Here is an 18447-nt window from a genome sequence, read left to right on the forward strand (position 1 = left end):
ATATATATATATATATATATATATATATATATATATATATATCTCAACCTAAAGTATTCTGGTATAATAGTACAAAATGAAGTAAGACACCAATTAAAATATTACTGTGCTCTTACGGTCCATAAATGGAAAAGGCCAGTACACTGTCCTTTACAGAATTTACCAGCCTACATGTAGGGTAGTAACTAAAATAATGTATTCACAATAGGACTGCTAAGCACGTGTGACTTTGAACAAGTAAATGAATGTCGCTCTGTCTTCCTTATTTTGAAATGATAATATTAATAGTTCCCACTTTAGGGAGTTACCCTGAGATATAAAGGCTTTTTGTTACTTGTTAGATGCCCCTCCACTACACTCAAAATAGTATTCTATTTTACTGTTAACAATAGACCTTCCTGTCTGTATCTCATTAGATTGTAAGCTCTCTCAGGACAAGGACTATGAAGAATTCATGTTTTAATGCCTAATACTTACAGGAACATAAGTGGTACTTTGGAAAGTGCATGTAAGAAAAAGCAATGAACAAATGTCATATGATCACTTCTTTGGAAACTTTGCAAGCTAGTGGTTCTTTAACAGGCCAAGTATGTTCATTCTTAGGGTCTTATAATTGCCTATCAATTCAATGGTTACTGTATGCTACTGTAATGAAAAGGAGTGATAATATCATATTGTTTCTATAATTTGGCTATTATGAATTATGCTGCTAAGTGTCTGTCAAAAAATAAATGGATAAAGAAAATATGATTGTATATGTGTTTATATATATCACACATATATGCAATTGAATTTACTAAATTATAAAGAAAAATGAAATTATGGATTTACAGGAAAATGGGTGAAACTATAGAACATCATGCAAAGTGAAATAAGCTAATAAACCAACGGTTGTATTAGAGAAAGGTGGTACATGAGAGAGGAGGGAAAGGAAAGGGTAAGTATGGGGGAATGAAAGAAACCAATTTATGCTATGTGCATGAACAAATATGTCACAGAGAATCCCACTATAATGTATAATTTTTAAATATTTTTTTCTAAAAAGAACAATATATTGGTTTTATCTTGATGCTGCCATAACTTTTTTTTCAATACAAAACACATATATTCCTACGGATAGTACTCTTAAATTCTGTGATTTACCTTTTAAAGTTCTGAGGCCCTAAAGTACATGAGCTTTATATACATCAGAGTACACTCTGTCTTAAGGATATGTGGTTGCGATTTTAGATATGGGTATTGATTCCATCCTGGAAACTTTGGGAAAACTGGGGAAGGTAAATAAAAATTTTTGTTTTTCTAATAAGAAGGTTAGTGGGCAAAAGCCTGAAGGATGTGAGAGAACTAGCCAGCCAGAGACCTGAGATAAAAATATTCCAAGAGTAGCAAGTGTAGAAGCTGTGAATCAGAAGTATTACCAGTACATTGAAGAAACATCAAGGAGGTCAGTGTTATTCAAGGAGTGTGGTAAAAGGAGAAGACAGTAAAGACGCTGGGGTTGTATACAGGCAAATAAAATAAAGCTTTGTGGTTTATTATGATTTGAGAAGCCGTTGGTGGATTTTGAGTAAATACTGATACAATCTGATGTATATATGTTAAAGATCACTCTTTTGTGTCCACAGGTACTGTATAGAGATCAAAGGAAGGGAAAAAACCAGTTAGGAGAGAGGCTAAGAGATAAAAGATAGCTGGGTTTTTGAGTGAGGGCTTAGCTGAACCGTTAAATGAAATAAATAAAGAATAGTAAGGAAAAGATGAAGTAGGATGTCAAAAATAAGTGAAAAACCTTCAAGTTCATCTTTTATTCTTGATGTCACGCGTCTGTTTGTAAAACATTCAACAAAATGCTATGGTTTGAATACATCTCCCCCACCAAATGTATGTCTTAGAAATTTAATCAACAGTGTTGAGAGGAGGGACTTTCTTGAAGTGAAAGTATATATGAAATCTGTCACCATTTGTGTTTTATTGCCTTTACCTAATATTGAGTTAAGTTATGGATAAAATGATATGACTTCTACTTTAATCCAGTATATTATTAACAAATAAACAGATTTTCAGCACATACTTTTCCAAGCAAAAAAAAAAATAATAAAAAAAATAATTAGTATTTTCTAATAAATTTTTAAAACTGTAAAATAAAATGTTGTTATAGATATGCTGTGCTGGTATCTTTTAAGAAAAGTGACATTCTCCTGAAATACACTCTAGGGTTCCTCAACACTGAGCAGGACTTATGACAGGATGCAATCATTTTGGATCTGCTTTTGACAAATATAACCTTCTAGTGTCCAACTTAAGCTCTTTAAATATTTTTTTCCAGATTTAAAATGTACACTTAATCCTAAACATTGATAAAAATGTATCTTCAAAAATAGTCAAACTTTGTACATTCTTATGGTCAGTTCAAGTTAACAAATCTTTACAAAGAAGTTTGTATACAGGAATATGTAGCTCGTGACCTCACATAGCTTATGCTTTTCTAGAGTAAAACTAAGAATGGTCAAAGAAAAAGCAAACTGTAGTTGTGTACATAGAGTTTGCAGACACTGATCATGTTGCTGTTGACTTTTACATGAAAACATAAATAGTTCAAGGTCCTTGGTTCAATCCCCCAGCACTACAAAAATAAAATAAACAAACAAAGATCTTTCCCTTATTTTGGCATTCAGGATTCACAGTGTAATAGCCACCTCCTTACTTAAGTATTTTAAAGCAAAGCCTACTAATCAGTCAAAATTTCCTGGCCATATTCTTAGAGACCTTATTGGGATTCCTATTGTAGGATAAGATCACAAAAATATGCAGGGGTCCAGCCACCAAAGTCTCAAACATTGATAAAATTAGATAGAGAAATAAACATATCAACAAATGACAAAAGCAATCGCTAAAATAACCAAAAAGAATGTAACTCTGGAATACTGAAGAGAGGAGCTGTGGATGTGATATAATTGTCTTTTACATCATGAAATCAGTAGCTATTATTCAGTTTTATATGTTATGTGTACTCATGATGGGACCATAAATGGCAAATAGAAATTATTAGAAGAATCAGCTTCTAGTGAAACACGGAATAGGAGTGAGGCAGATGACCACTGCATTAAAAATAAAACATTTTGTGTATTTTCACAAATATTTTATATAGATAAACTGTAAAATTCATCTTAAAATAATTTGTCTTTATGCACAAGAAATTCTTCTGACTCTCTTACACATGTATCAAACACTAATGTTGTCTTTTAAAGTAATAAATTTTTATAGCTGAAAGTCAGCCAGTCCTGTATATAATTACTATGAGGAAAAACAATTAGATATGTATGATGCTGATTAGGAAACTAAATGTATTAAGCTCTACCTATTGTGTGACAATAATAACCACAGAAGCAAGTGCTATAGTTAGTTATTTAATATAATTTCCCAACAATCTTACAAATTACGTAAGTTTAACTCATGATTAGATATACTAAATAAATAATTGAATAAGAGCACAGAGCTGACTCTGGCCTTTTCTTTTTCTTTTTCTTTTTTTTTTCTCCAACTACTGCTTGGGATTAAATATATTTATTTTTAAAACAAATATTTTCCCCCAGTAACACTAGAAATTTATCTTAAGCTTCTTTCTAATGACTTAAGGAATCCATTGAACAAATTTTGTTTAATATCCATAGAATCTTATCATTTTAGTTAAAACTCAAGTGATATCTAGCTTATCTAATGATAAAAAAATTTTCCTAAGAAAGGTTTTTAAGACTGAGCTAATGTGTATATTCAATATATTAACACAGATAAATCATATTTAATTTTTGTTAAAATAACATAAATGCACTTGTTCAACTAAAACGTAACACCCAATGTCAAGTGCAGAGCATGTTTCTGGCACTTGGCTGATTCTAGAACTCTACTGAAAAGCACACCTCCAATGTGCTAATATTTCAATATTTGTCAGAAACTAGACTATGTCCTTTGTATGTGTTGTTTACCAACCATATCTTCACAATAATCTATTAAATAATAACTGATTACAGACATGACTTCAATGAACATTAAATATACTAAATTGGGCAGAATTGAATCTATGACTTTTTTTGTTTTAGGATTATTTATATATGCAGTGGTACATTTATACCAAAATTGACATATGAAATCTATAACTGACTTTTCTACCAATATATAGGCCTACTGGGAAGGAGTAGGATTGTTAAATAGGCTTATTCTAGTAAATGCACATGAGATTCCTGCTTCTGCCTTTCTCACCTGCCATTGAAAGTCATATACTTAACACTGATCCCAGTGACCAACAACTATCTTGCTGATATGTAGTTTTCTGTATCCTTTAGTGTTTCTTCATCACAACTTTTGATTATTTCACAGGTGGATCTGGGAATTTTTCAAGAAATTTCAAGTGATTACTAATAGCAACTTTTGAAAAATGCTTTCTCAACTTTTGAATGTTTTTTTTTTTTGGCTAAAAGCAATTTTTCTTTTGTATGCCTCTAAATTCTAAGACAATATGATCATCCTTTCCCCATATTCCTTAAAACTTAATTCCCTGTTATATGGGGCTGGGGTTGTGGCTCAGTGGCAGAGCGCTTTCCTTGCACATGTGAGGCACTGGGTTCGATTCTCAGCACCACATAAAAAAATGAATAAATGAAATAAAGATATTGCATCCATCTATAACTAAAAAATATTTTTTAAAAAACCTTAATTCCCTGTTATCAATGATTTTTCTCTTTAGAAGATTTAAGCCCAATATAGTTATTTCTCTTTTTATTCTCTTTATCTTTTGATAGATGAAACCATGAATGCAAGTTAAGAATTAGAGATAAGAGAAAATGATCTCAGGTTAAATGACACGTAAATCAAAATCATGCAAAAATAATTCTGTGAGTGAATATATTTTACAATTAGGAAAAATTACCATGTATATCAGATACTTAAAATCCATATTTATAACTATCAAATTAGGGTTATTGTTGATTTTTTACTGAAATTCATTATAAGAAATATATGTTATATCATGACCTAATGCAAAGACACAAAAACACACACATGAATGTGTGTACACATGTATACATGTGAGTATATGGATATTTTTAGTTATCACTGTATATGCAACTGAAAAAACTTTCACAAAAGATTATTTGTCATTGCCTTGTTCTTTGACTTATAATTTTTCTCTTTTTATTTCATTTTTAATTTAATTTTAATTTTATATGATTCAATTCTATGTCTATTGTAAAAATATTAATTATGACACAATGAATTGATTTTATGACTCACTGCTGTTGACCATAATTTGGAAAATCTTCCCAAGATGATATCTCTCTGTCAGTTTTGCACAATGTATTAGGATCATTCAATGGATGAGGGTGTCTGTGGTAAACTTTTACAATGATATCACTGTTTATCTCCTTCCTACAATGTTCTTTTGCACTATATCCATATATAAAGTTATATACAAGTGTATGATTTTTAAATATTGCAGTATTAATTCTCCTTTAGACATCCAGCTCTTAGGAGAAATGTATATTCTTTTATATCCTTATTTCAGATGAAGATTCATCACCAATTCTTGATAATATTTAAGTTACTGAATTTATCTAAATCTATTGAAACTCCAACTTCAGTGTGTTTACTCTTCATTTGTTTGACCAGTATTTTCTGAACACCTAATATTTTAGGCACAGCTCTTAAGTCCTGAAGGTACACAAATGAACACAACAGGAAATAACACCTATGTTCTGAAAGAGCTTGCCTACTGTTAACAGGCACATGGCTTTAGAGACACCTGGTAAAATAAGTACTTTTCTAAAACTATTTTTTGTATTGATTTCAATTTTTAAGTCCTCAATAAAATCTCTTCATTGCCTATATCATGCTTGTAGGTTTATGTGAAGTGGTTGATTTTTTTTTTAAAAAACAGGTATTTATTTAAACATTTCTTGATTCTTTTTAATAAAAGAAAGAAAGAGAGAAAGAAAGAGGAAAAAAATTGGCTAAAAGCAATTTTCAGCAGGAAAAAAAAGAAGTATGTTTCTTACCATGACAACTGGGTAGAGCTCTGTTCCATCCAGGTCTTCCATCATCTCCCATAATACAGGTGAGTGTTGAATAACCTTGAAGAACATAGCCAGCATCACAGTAATAGGTGACTGTTGATCCTAATTTATAATCCATCCCAAGTCTGGTACCATTCATTATGTTGCCTGGATCAAAGCAGGACTCCCGGAGTTTTGCTGTGAATAGTTTTGATAAGAATTAATTGCTTTAAAATAATATTTTCTATGAAACCTTTAGAATATGTTCATTCCTTTCTCTAAACTGCAAGGGAAGCATCAGCACCTTTTCTATCTCTGAGGGCTCATTGTACAAAGTAGACCTTAAGCATATTTGAAATTCTGATAATTTACATTGATTTGTAAGTAAAATTGTTCAGTTTTTTTTTTCCCCATTAAAATTAGTACCTAAGGGCTGGGGATGTGGCTCAGCAGTAAAGTGTTTGCCTAACACATGTGAGGTGCTGGGTTGGATCCTCAGCACCACATAAAAATAAATAAAATAAAGGTACTATGTCCAACTACAACTAAAAATTTTATATATATGTATATATATATATATATATATATAGAGAGAGAGAGAGAGAGAGAGAGAGAGAGAGAGAGAGAGAGATAGGAAGATTAGTGCATCCATTTTTTGGAATAGGATGTTAATGGGTATGAATGATGCTTGAGATTATTTCCATTTAATTGTTTTTATTATTATTTTAGTATAGATTGCTTAAGGAATAATCAATGCATAATGTAAGGGCCATCACAATAAATTCATAGTACCAAATGTGATTTTCTACATCAGGATTTATCCTGTATTAATGAGAAATCAGGAGATGAGTGCAACTCTGAATCTGAGTCATGGAACAATCAATTTCTTGGTGTTTGGCTAGTAAAAAAACATAATTATAATATACCAAATTTTGATGACTTACAACAGAAATAATGTATTTCTTCCATTCATAAAAGTTTGCAAAGAGTTTAAGGTTCTTTTATATTCCATGAGAGACCTGGAAGCTACACTTTAGGAAGAACACTATATATGATTCTCCCAATTTAACTAAAAAAGGAAATGATGGAATTAGACATTTAAATTGTTTTTATAGACTATCAGGGGAATGACAAATGTTTACTTCCTTCCTTTTCTTCTTTCATTCCTTCCTTCCTACAAATAATTAAGAGCTCACTATCTGATCTAATTCACTCTAGAAATTAGCAAATAGTTAAACACAAGATATCCTGACCCTTGTGGAGTTAATAGCCTATTAAGAAAAGAACTTTATTAAATAAATAATTGCAACTCATGAACGTTGCATAAAGGAGCATTCAGGAAACTTCCTGAAGAACAGAAATTAAAGTGAGCATGGAGAGAAAATGAAGAACTGATTAGGTGGCAGGGAGTGGCCTGCAGGAGGGGAGGTAGTGTGCTAGGGTGTGGAAGTTGGATACCCCAATTCCCAAGTTTTAAATCTAAGCTCAATGACTTAATCCTTCCTTAAGCACAAGTATATACATATATACATTCACAAAATTTGCATCCCATATACTATACTCTAAAAATTGCTTCTTGAATCACTTCTCTTTCCATTAGTTCCATATCCACTGAATCAATCAATTGCACACCAAAAATACTGAAATAAAAAAAAATCCAGCAAGGGGCTAAGCAACTCAGTGAGACCCTGTTCCTAAATAAAATACAAAATAGGGCTGGGGATGTGGCTCAGTGGTCGAGTGCCCCTGAGTTCAATCCCCAATACCAAAAAAGAAAAAAAGAACATGCTTTAAGTCAAGGTATATAGTATAAGACAAAAGGGACATGTTTTACTCACTAGGTCTTCTCAGTTTATTTTAGGGATCCACATTTTATCTTGAAAATAAGAGATGTTTTTCTCTTTGTTACAGTTATAAACATCACTACCAATTTATTAGCTTTAAGAAACTAGATATATACAGGGAAAATATTTCTCAAAATAAGGATACACCATAGCTTAAATGTGTTGGAAACTTAATCCCCAATGGAACAGTGTTGTGAGGTGGGACCTAAGAAAAGGTGATTATGTCATGCTGCCTCTACCTTCATGACTATATTAATGTAGTTGTCATTGGAGTGAGTTAGTTATCTGGATAGTGACAATATTATAGAAGCAACTTTTTTTCCTCCCTTGCTGATGCTCTTGCTCATCTTTTCTGACCCTGATGTCTTCTGTCCTGGAATGATGTAGCAAGAGGGCCTTTGCCAGATGTGGGCATCTTAGTATTAGACTCCCAAGTCTCCATAACTGTAAGAAATAAATGTTCTTTCTGTGTAAATTACCCTGCATTATAGGAGCAAAAAGGACTAAGACAGAAAATAGGGAGACTGATAAGAACAAAAATAGACCTTAGTGAATCTGAATTGAGCCATAAAATTTTTCCACATACAAGAGACTTTGAAGATCAGCTCAGATAATTAATTATGTTGAATTTGGTAAGTATGCTGAAAAGAAGTATTTTTTAAAGTAAAAATAAGACCTTGTATGGAATTGTCAGTTGGCATTGGTTTAGTGACTGAGGATAATGAGTAATAGTTACCATGGAAGAGGAAGGAGGCAGAAGTATTTAATGGGGTAAGTATATATTTCTTTCTGCCCATTCTCTTATATTTTTCTTTGTCTTTACCATTAGTGGAAATACTAATTTATATGTGCTTGTGCAACTCATTTGAACAATCTGATCCTCAATTCCATCATCTCAAAAATACTTACAATCCTGTTATAATGGCTTTTTTATTGGATTTTGAAGTGTGCCTGCTTGAGGGAGGACAGAGACAATGCATTAAAATGGGCTATTTACTGTAACCAGAACAGAGAAAGTACATGACAAATAATTACCATTTTTTAAAAGTCATGTTTGTGGCTCTTTTCCTATGATTAAATAAATCATATATTTTTGGAAATAATAATGGTAACTGATCAAGGTGGGAAATAAGAATGGATATTTATTTGGGCAAAGTATGGCAAATAGGTTTTATCTCAAGAGCTCAATTATATTTATACAAGTAATGGAAATCTAGAATGTTATATAAAGGGAGGATGGTGAAGTCATGTTTATTTTCCAAGAGAAAGCTTGCTACTATCTTTAACACCATTTTCCATGAACATCACAGGAAGGTACTTTCCCCATATGTTTTTATCCCAGAGATGTCTAGAATTTTTTTCCAAAATACTAATTAGCAGTAGAACTTACATGTATCTATCTCCACAGACCTACTGTTTCCTTTCTTTGTGTGTTTGATCCTTCCTTCTTTTTTTTTCTGTTTCTCGATTTCCTTCCTTCCTTCCTTCCTTCCTTCCTCCCTCCCTCCCTCTCTCCCTCCCTCCCTCTTTCTCTCTACAGGTTATATTCATAAACTTTTCATCTTGCCTTATAAGTATCCATCCCTAGGCAAACTTCTCATTTATAAAATGCAAGACAGGAATATAGCTCTCAACTTTTTTACATTTCAAGAATGTTGTTATTCTATAAATTTAATTATGACTTTATTTTAAAAAATTCTTTAAGCTGCTCAAAATCAATCAATATTGATGGATATTTACTAGGTGTAGGCACTATTCTAGCCATTCTATGTGTAGTAGTGAGTAAACAGATGAGTCCCTTGTTTTTAAGATCCTTGTGGTTTAGTATGTGTGTAGGAGGTTAGTGAAGTGTTGGAAATGAATATTCTATAGCTGGTAAATAATATCTCAAGTTAGTGTAACATTTTAGATATGAATGTGAACTCTAGAACCACTCTCAATCAAATTTTAGCTCCTCCATATGACTTTGGGCAAATTACTTAACCTTACTGTGCCAAAAATCCTTCACTTGTGGAAGTAAATTATCTTTATGTTAATTACTTCAAAGTATGCCTGGACACAATTAGAGCTAAAAAAATAAAAAAGTTAGCTCTCTATTAACATTACTGTGACCAAGAGCAACCATCATACTTAAAAGTTAAACATTCCATGTGTTCTTTTAAAAATTATCAATAACACAAGGTTAATGACTATCATTGCTTCTATTTAATAGGGCACTGAAGTTTTTATCCAGAGAATTAAATAAGTCAAGAAAAAGAAACAAAGTACATACAGATTATAAAGAAACAGAATTATCAGTACAAGCAATCCAAAAATGCTGCAAAATTCAGTATTCCTTCAATATATCCACGGACTCAATCATTAAAAATTCAATTTAAGCCAGGTGTGGTGGTGCACACCTGTAATCCAAGTGTCTTGGGAAGCTGAGGCAGAAGTATCATGAGTTCAAAGCCAGCCTCAACAATTTATGGAGGCCCTAAGCAACTCAGTGAGACCCTGTCTCATGATGTTAATGAAAAAGTTAAGTAGATTTGTAACATACTAAAAGAAATTACAGAATTCACTATGTCCTATTACTAGCAGCAATCAGAAAATAAAACAATAAAAATTTCACTTGATAACAATGGAAAGTATAAGACATATAGGATTAAAATGAAGAAGCTTTTATATATTAAAATTATTGAAGAAAACATGCTAAATTGAGAGATTTGCCATTTTAATATTTGAAAATATTACAAATTATTCATGAATTTATTCCCAAATAATTTAGAAAATTAACGCAGTCCCAGTCAAATTACAAGGCCTTTTTCTTACTTTGTGCTATGAGATATGAGACTCACAGAGATCTCAAGTTTTCCACTCATAAGAAATCTACACTATGTCCACATTCTGCAGATACCCTGGTCCTTTCGTGTATTTACAAGTGATAATATAAATATTGGAGGACTTCATGCATCTCTATTTTGCTGCCTTGTGAGTTTTCCCTTTCCCTCAAAAGTCTTCCTTATCTAATGCTATGAGTTCTTAGAAATTTATGCTGAGTCCTCATGATAGTCGTAAAGAAAAATACCCTAGTTGCCACTGCAAATGTAAAAGTTTCAATCATATGTGCAATATTTGATTTCTTTAAAAAAGAATAAAGGATCTGAAGAAAATATGGCACAATGTTAAGGTTTTTCTAGTTGTGTGGTAAATACTTTTTTATTCTACAATATTTTTAGTTATTAAAAATAAAAAGTAGCAAAAATTCAGAAGTATATAATTTTAAAATTCAGTTGATAACTTGAGAAAAATTATCAGTATTCCTTCAATATATCCATGGACTCAATCATTAAAAATTCAATTTAACCCAGGTGTGGTGGTGCACACCTGTAATCCAAGTGTCTTGGGAAGATGAGGCAGAAGGATCATGAGTTCAAAGCCAGCCTCAACAACTTAGGGAGGCCCTAAGAAATTCAGTGAGACCCTGTCTCTAATAAAATACAAAAAAAGGCTGGGGGTGTGGCTCAGTGATTAAGTGCCCCTAGGTTCAAACCTTGAAGCAAAAAACAAAACAAAACAAAACAACAACAACCAAAAAGATGTAAATATGTTCCTATAGGCATTAAATATAAAATTTCATAATCTCACTCATTTGTGGAATTTAAAATAGTTTAACTCATTGAAATTGAGAATAGAGTGTTGGTTATCAGAGACTTGGTAGAGTTGGGGTTAGACAGGGATAAGGAAAGAAGAATAAATGGGTACTGAGCTACAGTAAGATAGAAGTAAGAAGTTCTGGTGAGCTATTGGATGGTGGGGTGAGTATAGATAATGATAATGTACCATATATTTTAAAAAGCTATTAAAGAATTATTTAGAATGTTCTCACCGTAAAAAATGATAAATATTTGAGATGATAAATATGTTTAACCTGATTTAAATATTACACAAGATATACATGTATTGCAACATTACATAAGAATCCGTAAATATGCACACATTTTATAAATTTACTTATTAATTTAAAAGATTTAAAAAGTAAATTCAAAAATAATACATAAAGTCTGAATTCAAGATAGTATATTTAAGGAAAAGATCCATAGGCATTCTAACATAATTTACTTAAGTACTTGCAGAAACATTATAAAACATTTTAATTATCATTATATTTTCCCCCATTCTGCCTATTGACACATTTAAATATTTGTAACATTTTCTGCAACATAATTGTCCTATACTTTGTTCTCCTTATCACTGACAGTACTCTGAATAAAAGTACTTGAATAAAACTTTAGCTTCCAAAAAATATATTCTTTTGTTCTATAATATATTGTAGCTTTAGCCAACTACTGCATAATAATGATTGTTAATTTTTTTTGCCTGACACATTTCCTTTAGTAGTAATTAGGGAAATGCTAATTTCCTTCTCACTGATAGCAAAAGTCTATGGTGAGAACTCTTTTATGAGGTGAATTGTACATAGTCTGCATTAAAAATGCAATGGCTAATGCAAAATTACTCTCCTATATAAAATAACCAGAGTTTAAATCATTCATAATACAATTAAATGTTCATATTTACCTTTGTATTCTAGATGAAATCCAGTGTAACTAACAGATCCATCACTCCGAAAAGCCAAATGCATAGTATTTGAACTGCTTTCTATTCTCTCTGGTAACTTGCTGTCTTGAAAACTTCCAATCAGTGGACTATTACTGTCTGGTCCATCATATATATAGAGAAAGTCATAATTTGGTTCTATGCTAAAACTAAAGAGAGAGAGAGAGAGAGAGAGAGAGAGAGAGAAAGAGAGAGACAGAAAATGAGAGAGAGGAAGTAGAATTATTATTATTGCTAGAGTATTAACCATAATAATCATATATTCATATACTCAGTGCCTAAAATGAACAATAGACCATGTCAAAATAATCTAATATTAAAAAATTGGCTTGAAAATAAACACATTGAATATGAATGTCACATCAGCAGGGAAAAAGGAAAACAAAATCTTGATACTTTCAAATATTTCTACATTGTCAATTTATCTAGAGGAGATAGAAGATACTGTAAGGCAGAGAGAGTTTAACTAATGAGAGTTGTAGGATTTAGAGTCAGAAGATGTGAGTTTAAGCCTTGCTTCTGCCCTTCTTAGCTATGTATCCTTAATCAGTTACTATATCAATAAAGTGAATAAGCTATTTTAAATAGCTTTATCCATGTAGTTTACATCATGAAAATACTATTTCAAGGCTCCTATTTCAAGTACTGTACATTGTATTAGCTTTTCATTTTTCTGAAAGTAAATATTTTCTTCTTTTAAAACAATGTAGGAGAAATCACACTGTTTCAAAATTAGATAATGTTGAAAATGATATTTTAGCATGTGAATTATTCAAATCAATATTTTAAATATTGCATGTTCCATGATAAACTGGTTTTAACCTTCAAAAGCATGAGAATTTTCTTATAATGATCATATTAGTCATATTCATAGAAAGTAGGAGACAAACAATAAATTGATTTATTATCTAACTTTATATTGTGGCAGAGAAACACAGTGAAAAGAAATGGGCTCATCTGAGTCATTAAGAAAAGTCAACAAATTCATGTTTTAAAATGAAAACAGTAAAGCTTGACAATGTTAAACATCCATCAGTAGCAAAACTAATTCAGTATTTTATCATCTTTGTATCTAAAAGAGATTTGTTAGGTGAAACATATTTCCAAATCTATGGAATGTATAGAGGTTAAGTTTATACAGTTTTTCTCATCCTTAACATGTGTGCCTCCATAGGAAAGCTAAGTCCAACCACTCAGTTTACTTGTGCATAAATGGTGGTGAAGAAAGACTGGGATGGAGTACAAGTTATTAACCTTTTTATATATAAATGTTCCTGTAACATGAGGAAATTAGAGAAACTTCACACTATCATATTTTGTTTTAATGTATTCAGTTGCTTCCCAAGTCCAGTGAATTTGTCTTCAAATCTTTCAGTGGAGCTGGGACCTGAATTTTGGTAACTGCTGGTACAAAAATGGCAAAAATCAGAAGATTGGGCCTGATTTCAATTACCCTTATCCTGGGACAAAGCATAATCTTTGAACTTCATCTCTTTCCACATTAAGATTTGATGGTAATTACAACTTCCTTGTCTATCTCAATTTTGGGAGGGACCAATGGAAACAAATGGTTTGTAATTGACACAGAAGTATTTATTATGTTCTGAAGGCTTAAAGCCTATTTAACAATGAAGTACTGAACATTTAAAAAATTTTAGTTTTGTCTTAAATGCTTAAAATATTGATTTATAGCTCCTTTGAAAATGAAAATCGAACAAAAATTATTTTTTCAAGGAAATTTTAACATCTTAGCCATAATATTTTCCCACAACAAGTGGAAGAATAGAACATTCTAATAGTAAATTATATTTTATAAGGCACTTTCATAAATATTAACTTGGTATTTCCAATAATCCTGTGGTATAAGGAAAGGATTATGATTTTAATTTTATCAATGAGTACATAAGTCCCTTCAAAGTCAGTTGTTTCCCTAAGTCACATAATAAATGACAGATGGAAACCAAATTTATGTCATGTGTTTCATTTAATGTAGTCTTCTACTCTTAATTTATTAACTAAAATAATTTCATAAGTAAACTAAGCCTTATGTCAAACATTTTGGTATTTCTAATGTCTATGTTGTCATTTCCTCCACTTAAAAAATAGGGAAAATAATAGTATTTACTCAGGAAGTGGTCTTATAACAGGGTCCTTGCATATAACTAACAATATAATTTTTGTTGCATATATTTCATATATTCATAATTTTGCTAAATTTTTATGACTTCTAATTATCTTTACTGCTTTTTTAAAATCTGGCTTTGATATATTAGAAAATATTGTAAATTTAAGCTTAACATTTTACATAAATATTACTCAGCTTTAACACACTGGAGGCAGAAAGAGTGGTTGTTTTACCTCTCTGTAGGGTCAACCAACTGGTTATATAAGGAAAATTTCTACTTAGGAAATACTTTTGTTACTATTACCTCACACTTCCATGGAAACCTTTATGTGGCTCTGGGGATCAAGTCCAGGGCCCATGTATGCTCGGTAAGCAAGCAATCCACCATTGAACAAAACCCACGACCCTTTTCATTGAAACATTTAGGAAAGAAGCCACATTCCATGACACAACTGTTGTCTCCATGTGAAGAAGCAGATATTCATTTAAATAAGTAACTTATTCAAGGTAACAAAGATGAGTGGCAAGGTTAGAACTCAAACCCAACTGCTTATTTTTCCCAGACAGGTTGCATTCCTTACTATTTCAGTACTAAGCTTACCCTATGATTTTTACTACTACATGACAAATGGAAGTTTGGAACACTCCTATGTAAAGCTCTATCTTGAGATAAGTTCTGCCAAGAAGTTATACAGAAATAACCCATAAAAATTTCTTTATCAGTTGGACTTAACAAGACCACAAAAAAGAAAAGTAGTTGGGAATATGTGTCTTTCCAAGCCCAGCAATAGTGCTGCACATGTGGGTTTTAAAATATTTTGAAAGGTTTTGAGTAGTGTAAATATGGAAGAAGAAAATTATTGAAGTGCTGACCTTTAATCTTGAAGTTTAGGAAAAACTGAATTTTTGGATACAGTGATGATAAGTACAGAGATAGAGGAAATGTTATAAAGTGATCACACTTTTAGTCAGTAAACCTCTTGACCTTCAACATGTTTCCCCAACTAGAAATCTGGTGAAGATTCTCACCCACTGAACTTCAAAACTGCTACACTATTATTCAAGGCTTTGCAAATCGTTAATTACAAAGTATTGGTATTGAGTTTGGAGAAAAATAATAACAAACGTCAAACACAGAAACAAAAAAAAATCACCTAGTACAAACACTACACTGAAATAACCAAAAAATATTTTTAAATGTAGACCTGTATAAGAACTCACCTGATGAATGCCAAGGAGATAACATAGTCAGTATTGACGGTGATAGTCCAGTCACAGTCCCTGCTATGTGGATATGGATGAGGAAAGTTTGGCGAAAGAATAAAGCCTGAAGATCCTGTTAAATTGCCTCCACAGGGTGCTTTAATTTAAACAAGCAAACAAAATCCCTTAAGAGATTAATAAAATTCATTAGCTATCAATATTTGTGAAAACATTTCTCTAAGAGGGCTTATGAGATTTTGCAGCACAGACCTGACTTTCATGGTACTGGATGCTTGAACACTGCATTTTCTTTCAAGAAAAATCATTAAAATATTGAATATATGGTATGAACATGGATTCATTGAATTAAGCTGATTTTCTGGCTTCCAAAATCAATAAAAAATTACATATAAAGTTCTTTCTTTTTCCATTACTACTTTGTTTAGTGTAAAAGGAAACCATTTGTAAAGGGGTAAAGATGATTTCCCCATGGAGATAAGAAAGTTACTAGAAAAAAATAGGGAAAAAAATAAAACAAAATAAAATCTTTATAATAAATGGAGGGCCAGGGGCTAGGGTTGTGGCTCAGTGGTAGAGTACTTGCTAGCATGCATGAGGCACTGGGTTCAATCCCTGGCACCACATAAAAATAAACAAATAAAGTTATTGTGTTCATCTACAATTAAAAAAATTAATAATAATAATAATAATAATAATAAATGGAGTAACAGATATAGTATCTTCAGCTGCTTTTCATCTCTTCCCTGGTACCTTTTGTGTATTTATGGAACAAAAGGCTTTGATACTGTTAATGAGCAATAATGGATAATTTTCTGAGAAACTACAGTACTTTACAACTTTCTTATATTGAACATTAGGATATCCTTAAATCTAGTTGCCTGACTTAATGAAAATGGGCAGTTACTAAAGTCATGATAGTGGCCTCAAATGAAGGTATCTGTAGTTTTTCAGTAGAGAGGCTCAAAATATTGTCAGTGGAATTCAGAAAACAGGTTCTTCAGGGAAGTGTTTTTCTTTAGTCTTAAAACAGATATGTTCAGAAAATAATGTATTACAGAGTTGATAGCATCATCAACAACAACAACAAAAACAGGGAAATGAAGTCATGGATTCCCTGGTGGTGGGGTAGGAGAGTGGAATATAAATAAATACACGCACAGAGACATATACTTTGTGTTTGTATGGAGTGGGTGGAAGACTGAATTTTCATGTTCTCATGATGTCTTCTACACATAATTGGCACATCAGCACTATTATGCGAGTTTTAAGATTATACTTCTGCCTGATAAATGTTACCCTTAAGCCAAAAGGCATGCTGATTCTTTTGACAGCAAAAACTGGTTTGGTTATATCAACATTTCAGCATTTCTGTTAGATATGCCAAATCATCTTTACTGTGTGAATGATACTTTTTGATATCTTTTATTGTGTTCCTCCATGTCCCATGGCTACTCATGTCTTAGTACCTCAGTTACTGTGTAGAAAATGAGCTTGGCTCCTACTATAATGGGGAATATTAAGTTGCTTAGACTTAATTATTCACTACTCTTTTCCTATTATTTGTATATTTTTGTGGCATTTATCAATGATTATGCATAAAGTCTCAACTTTTGGCAGCCTCCTCCTTCAAACCTAAGTGAAGCCTAAATTTGAGGGTAAAGAGTCCCTCCAAATAATCAATTAAAACCATCAACCTGGTTACATAATCCCTTTGCCTTCTCCAGAACCTTTTCTAATTAATTATCTTTCTTAAAGTCTCACATACTAAATATAAAACAAATTCCCTAAAAACTATTTCCTTTCTCCTTTATTTTTTAACAGAGGATTGAATTTTTACCTGATGTTTAAGAAATCCTCACATCCCTCCTCATATACTTTTTTGTTGTTGTTGTTGTTCAGGAACAGAGCTTATTTTAAGAAAACATAGTTCCCCATAAGATTTATATAAGACTCCCTCATTTGACAGTAACAAAACCAGACTTAGACCCGGAAAATTCCAATTCTTTGCCTCAAATGTTTAGTTCCTCTTTGTCCCTACTGATAAATCTTAGCAAAATTCTTGTCTACCAAGCTTTGGTTATCTTTCTCTCCTTTCCCTAGGCTTCTGAACTTTGTCCCACACCTAGCTGTGATTTAGCATGCAATCCTTTCTGAGAACAGTACAACACTCTGATCTACCAATCAGGAGACACTCTTTCATTCCACTCTTCATTCTTTCTTGCCTTGCTTACTCTTTTCTACAGAAGAAAAACCATTTTTTGTCTAACTCCTGAACCACCTAGATCTCTGGCTGCAGAGATCTATGCCCTGTTGCAATAATCCCCTTCTACCAATTGCAATAGTCCTTCCTTCCCACATCTACACCACAAAATGTTTTTTGAATATGAGTTTCTTATTACCAAATGCAAATTATTTTTTTTTAATTTTTTATTGTTGGTTGTTCAAAACATTACATAGTTCTTGATATATCATATTTCATTAGAGCAGATTATGCTAAGTGAAGCTAGCCAATCCCTAAAAAACAAATGCCAAATGTCTTCTTTGATATAAGGAGAGTAACTAAGAACAGAGTAGGGACGAAGAGCATGAGAAGAAGATTAACATTAAA

General features: G+C 31.8%; 1 protein-coding gene across 6 annotated transcripts in view; it reads right to left on the minus strand.

Annotated features, from left to right (window-relative positions):
* The window catches only part of Csmd3 (CUB and Sushi multiple domains 3), a 1105037-nt gene that overhangs the window by 230027 nt on the left and 856563 nt on the right, over positions 1 to 18447 (minus strand). For all 6 annotated transcript variants that reach the window (XM_048802035.1, XM_048802036.1, XM_048802034.1 and 3 more), the window contains 3 exons: positions 15837 to 15975; positions 12452 to 12639; positions 6048 to 6242 (listed from right to left, as the gene is read on the minus strand). In XM_048802035.1, coding sequence (XP_048657992.1) covers positions 6048 to 6242; positions 12452 to 12639; positions 15837 to 15975 — 522 coding nt within the window. The remainder of the gene's footprint in view (positions 1 to 6047; positions 6243 to 12451; positions 12640 to 15836; positions 15976 to 18447) is intronic.

The sequence above is a fragment of the Marmota marmota genome, unplaced genomic scaffold, assembly GCF_001458135.2.
Source record: "Marmota marmota marmota unplaced genomic scaffold, marMar, whole genome shotgun sequence".
In the NCBI taxonomy this organism is placed as follows: domain Eukaryota; kingdom Metazoa; phylum Chordata; class Mammalia; order Rodentia; family Sciuridae; genus Marmota; species Marmota marmota.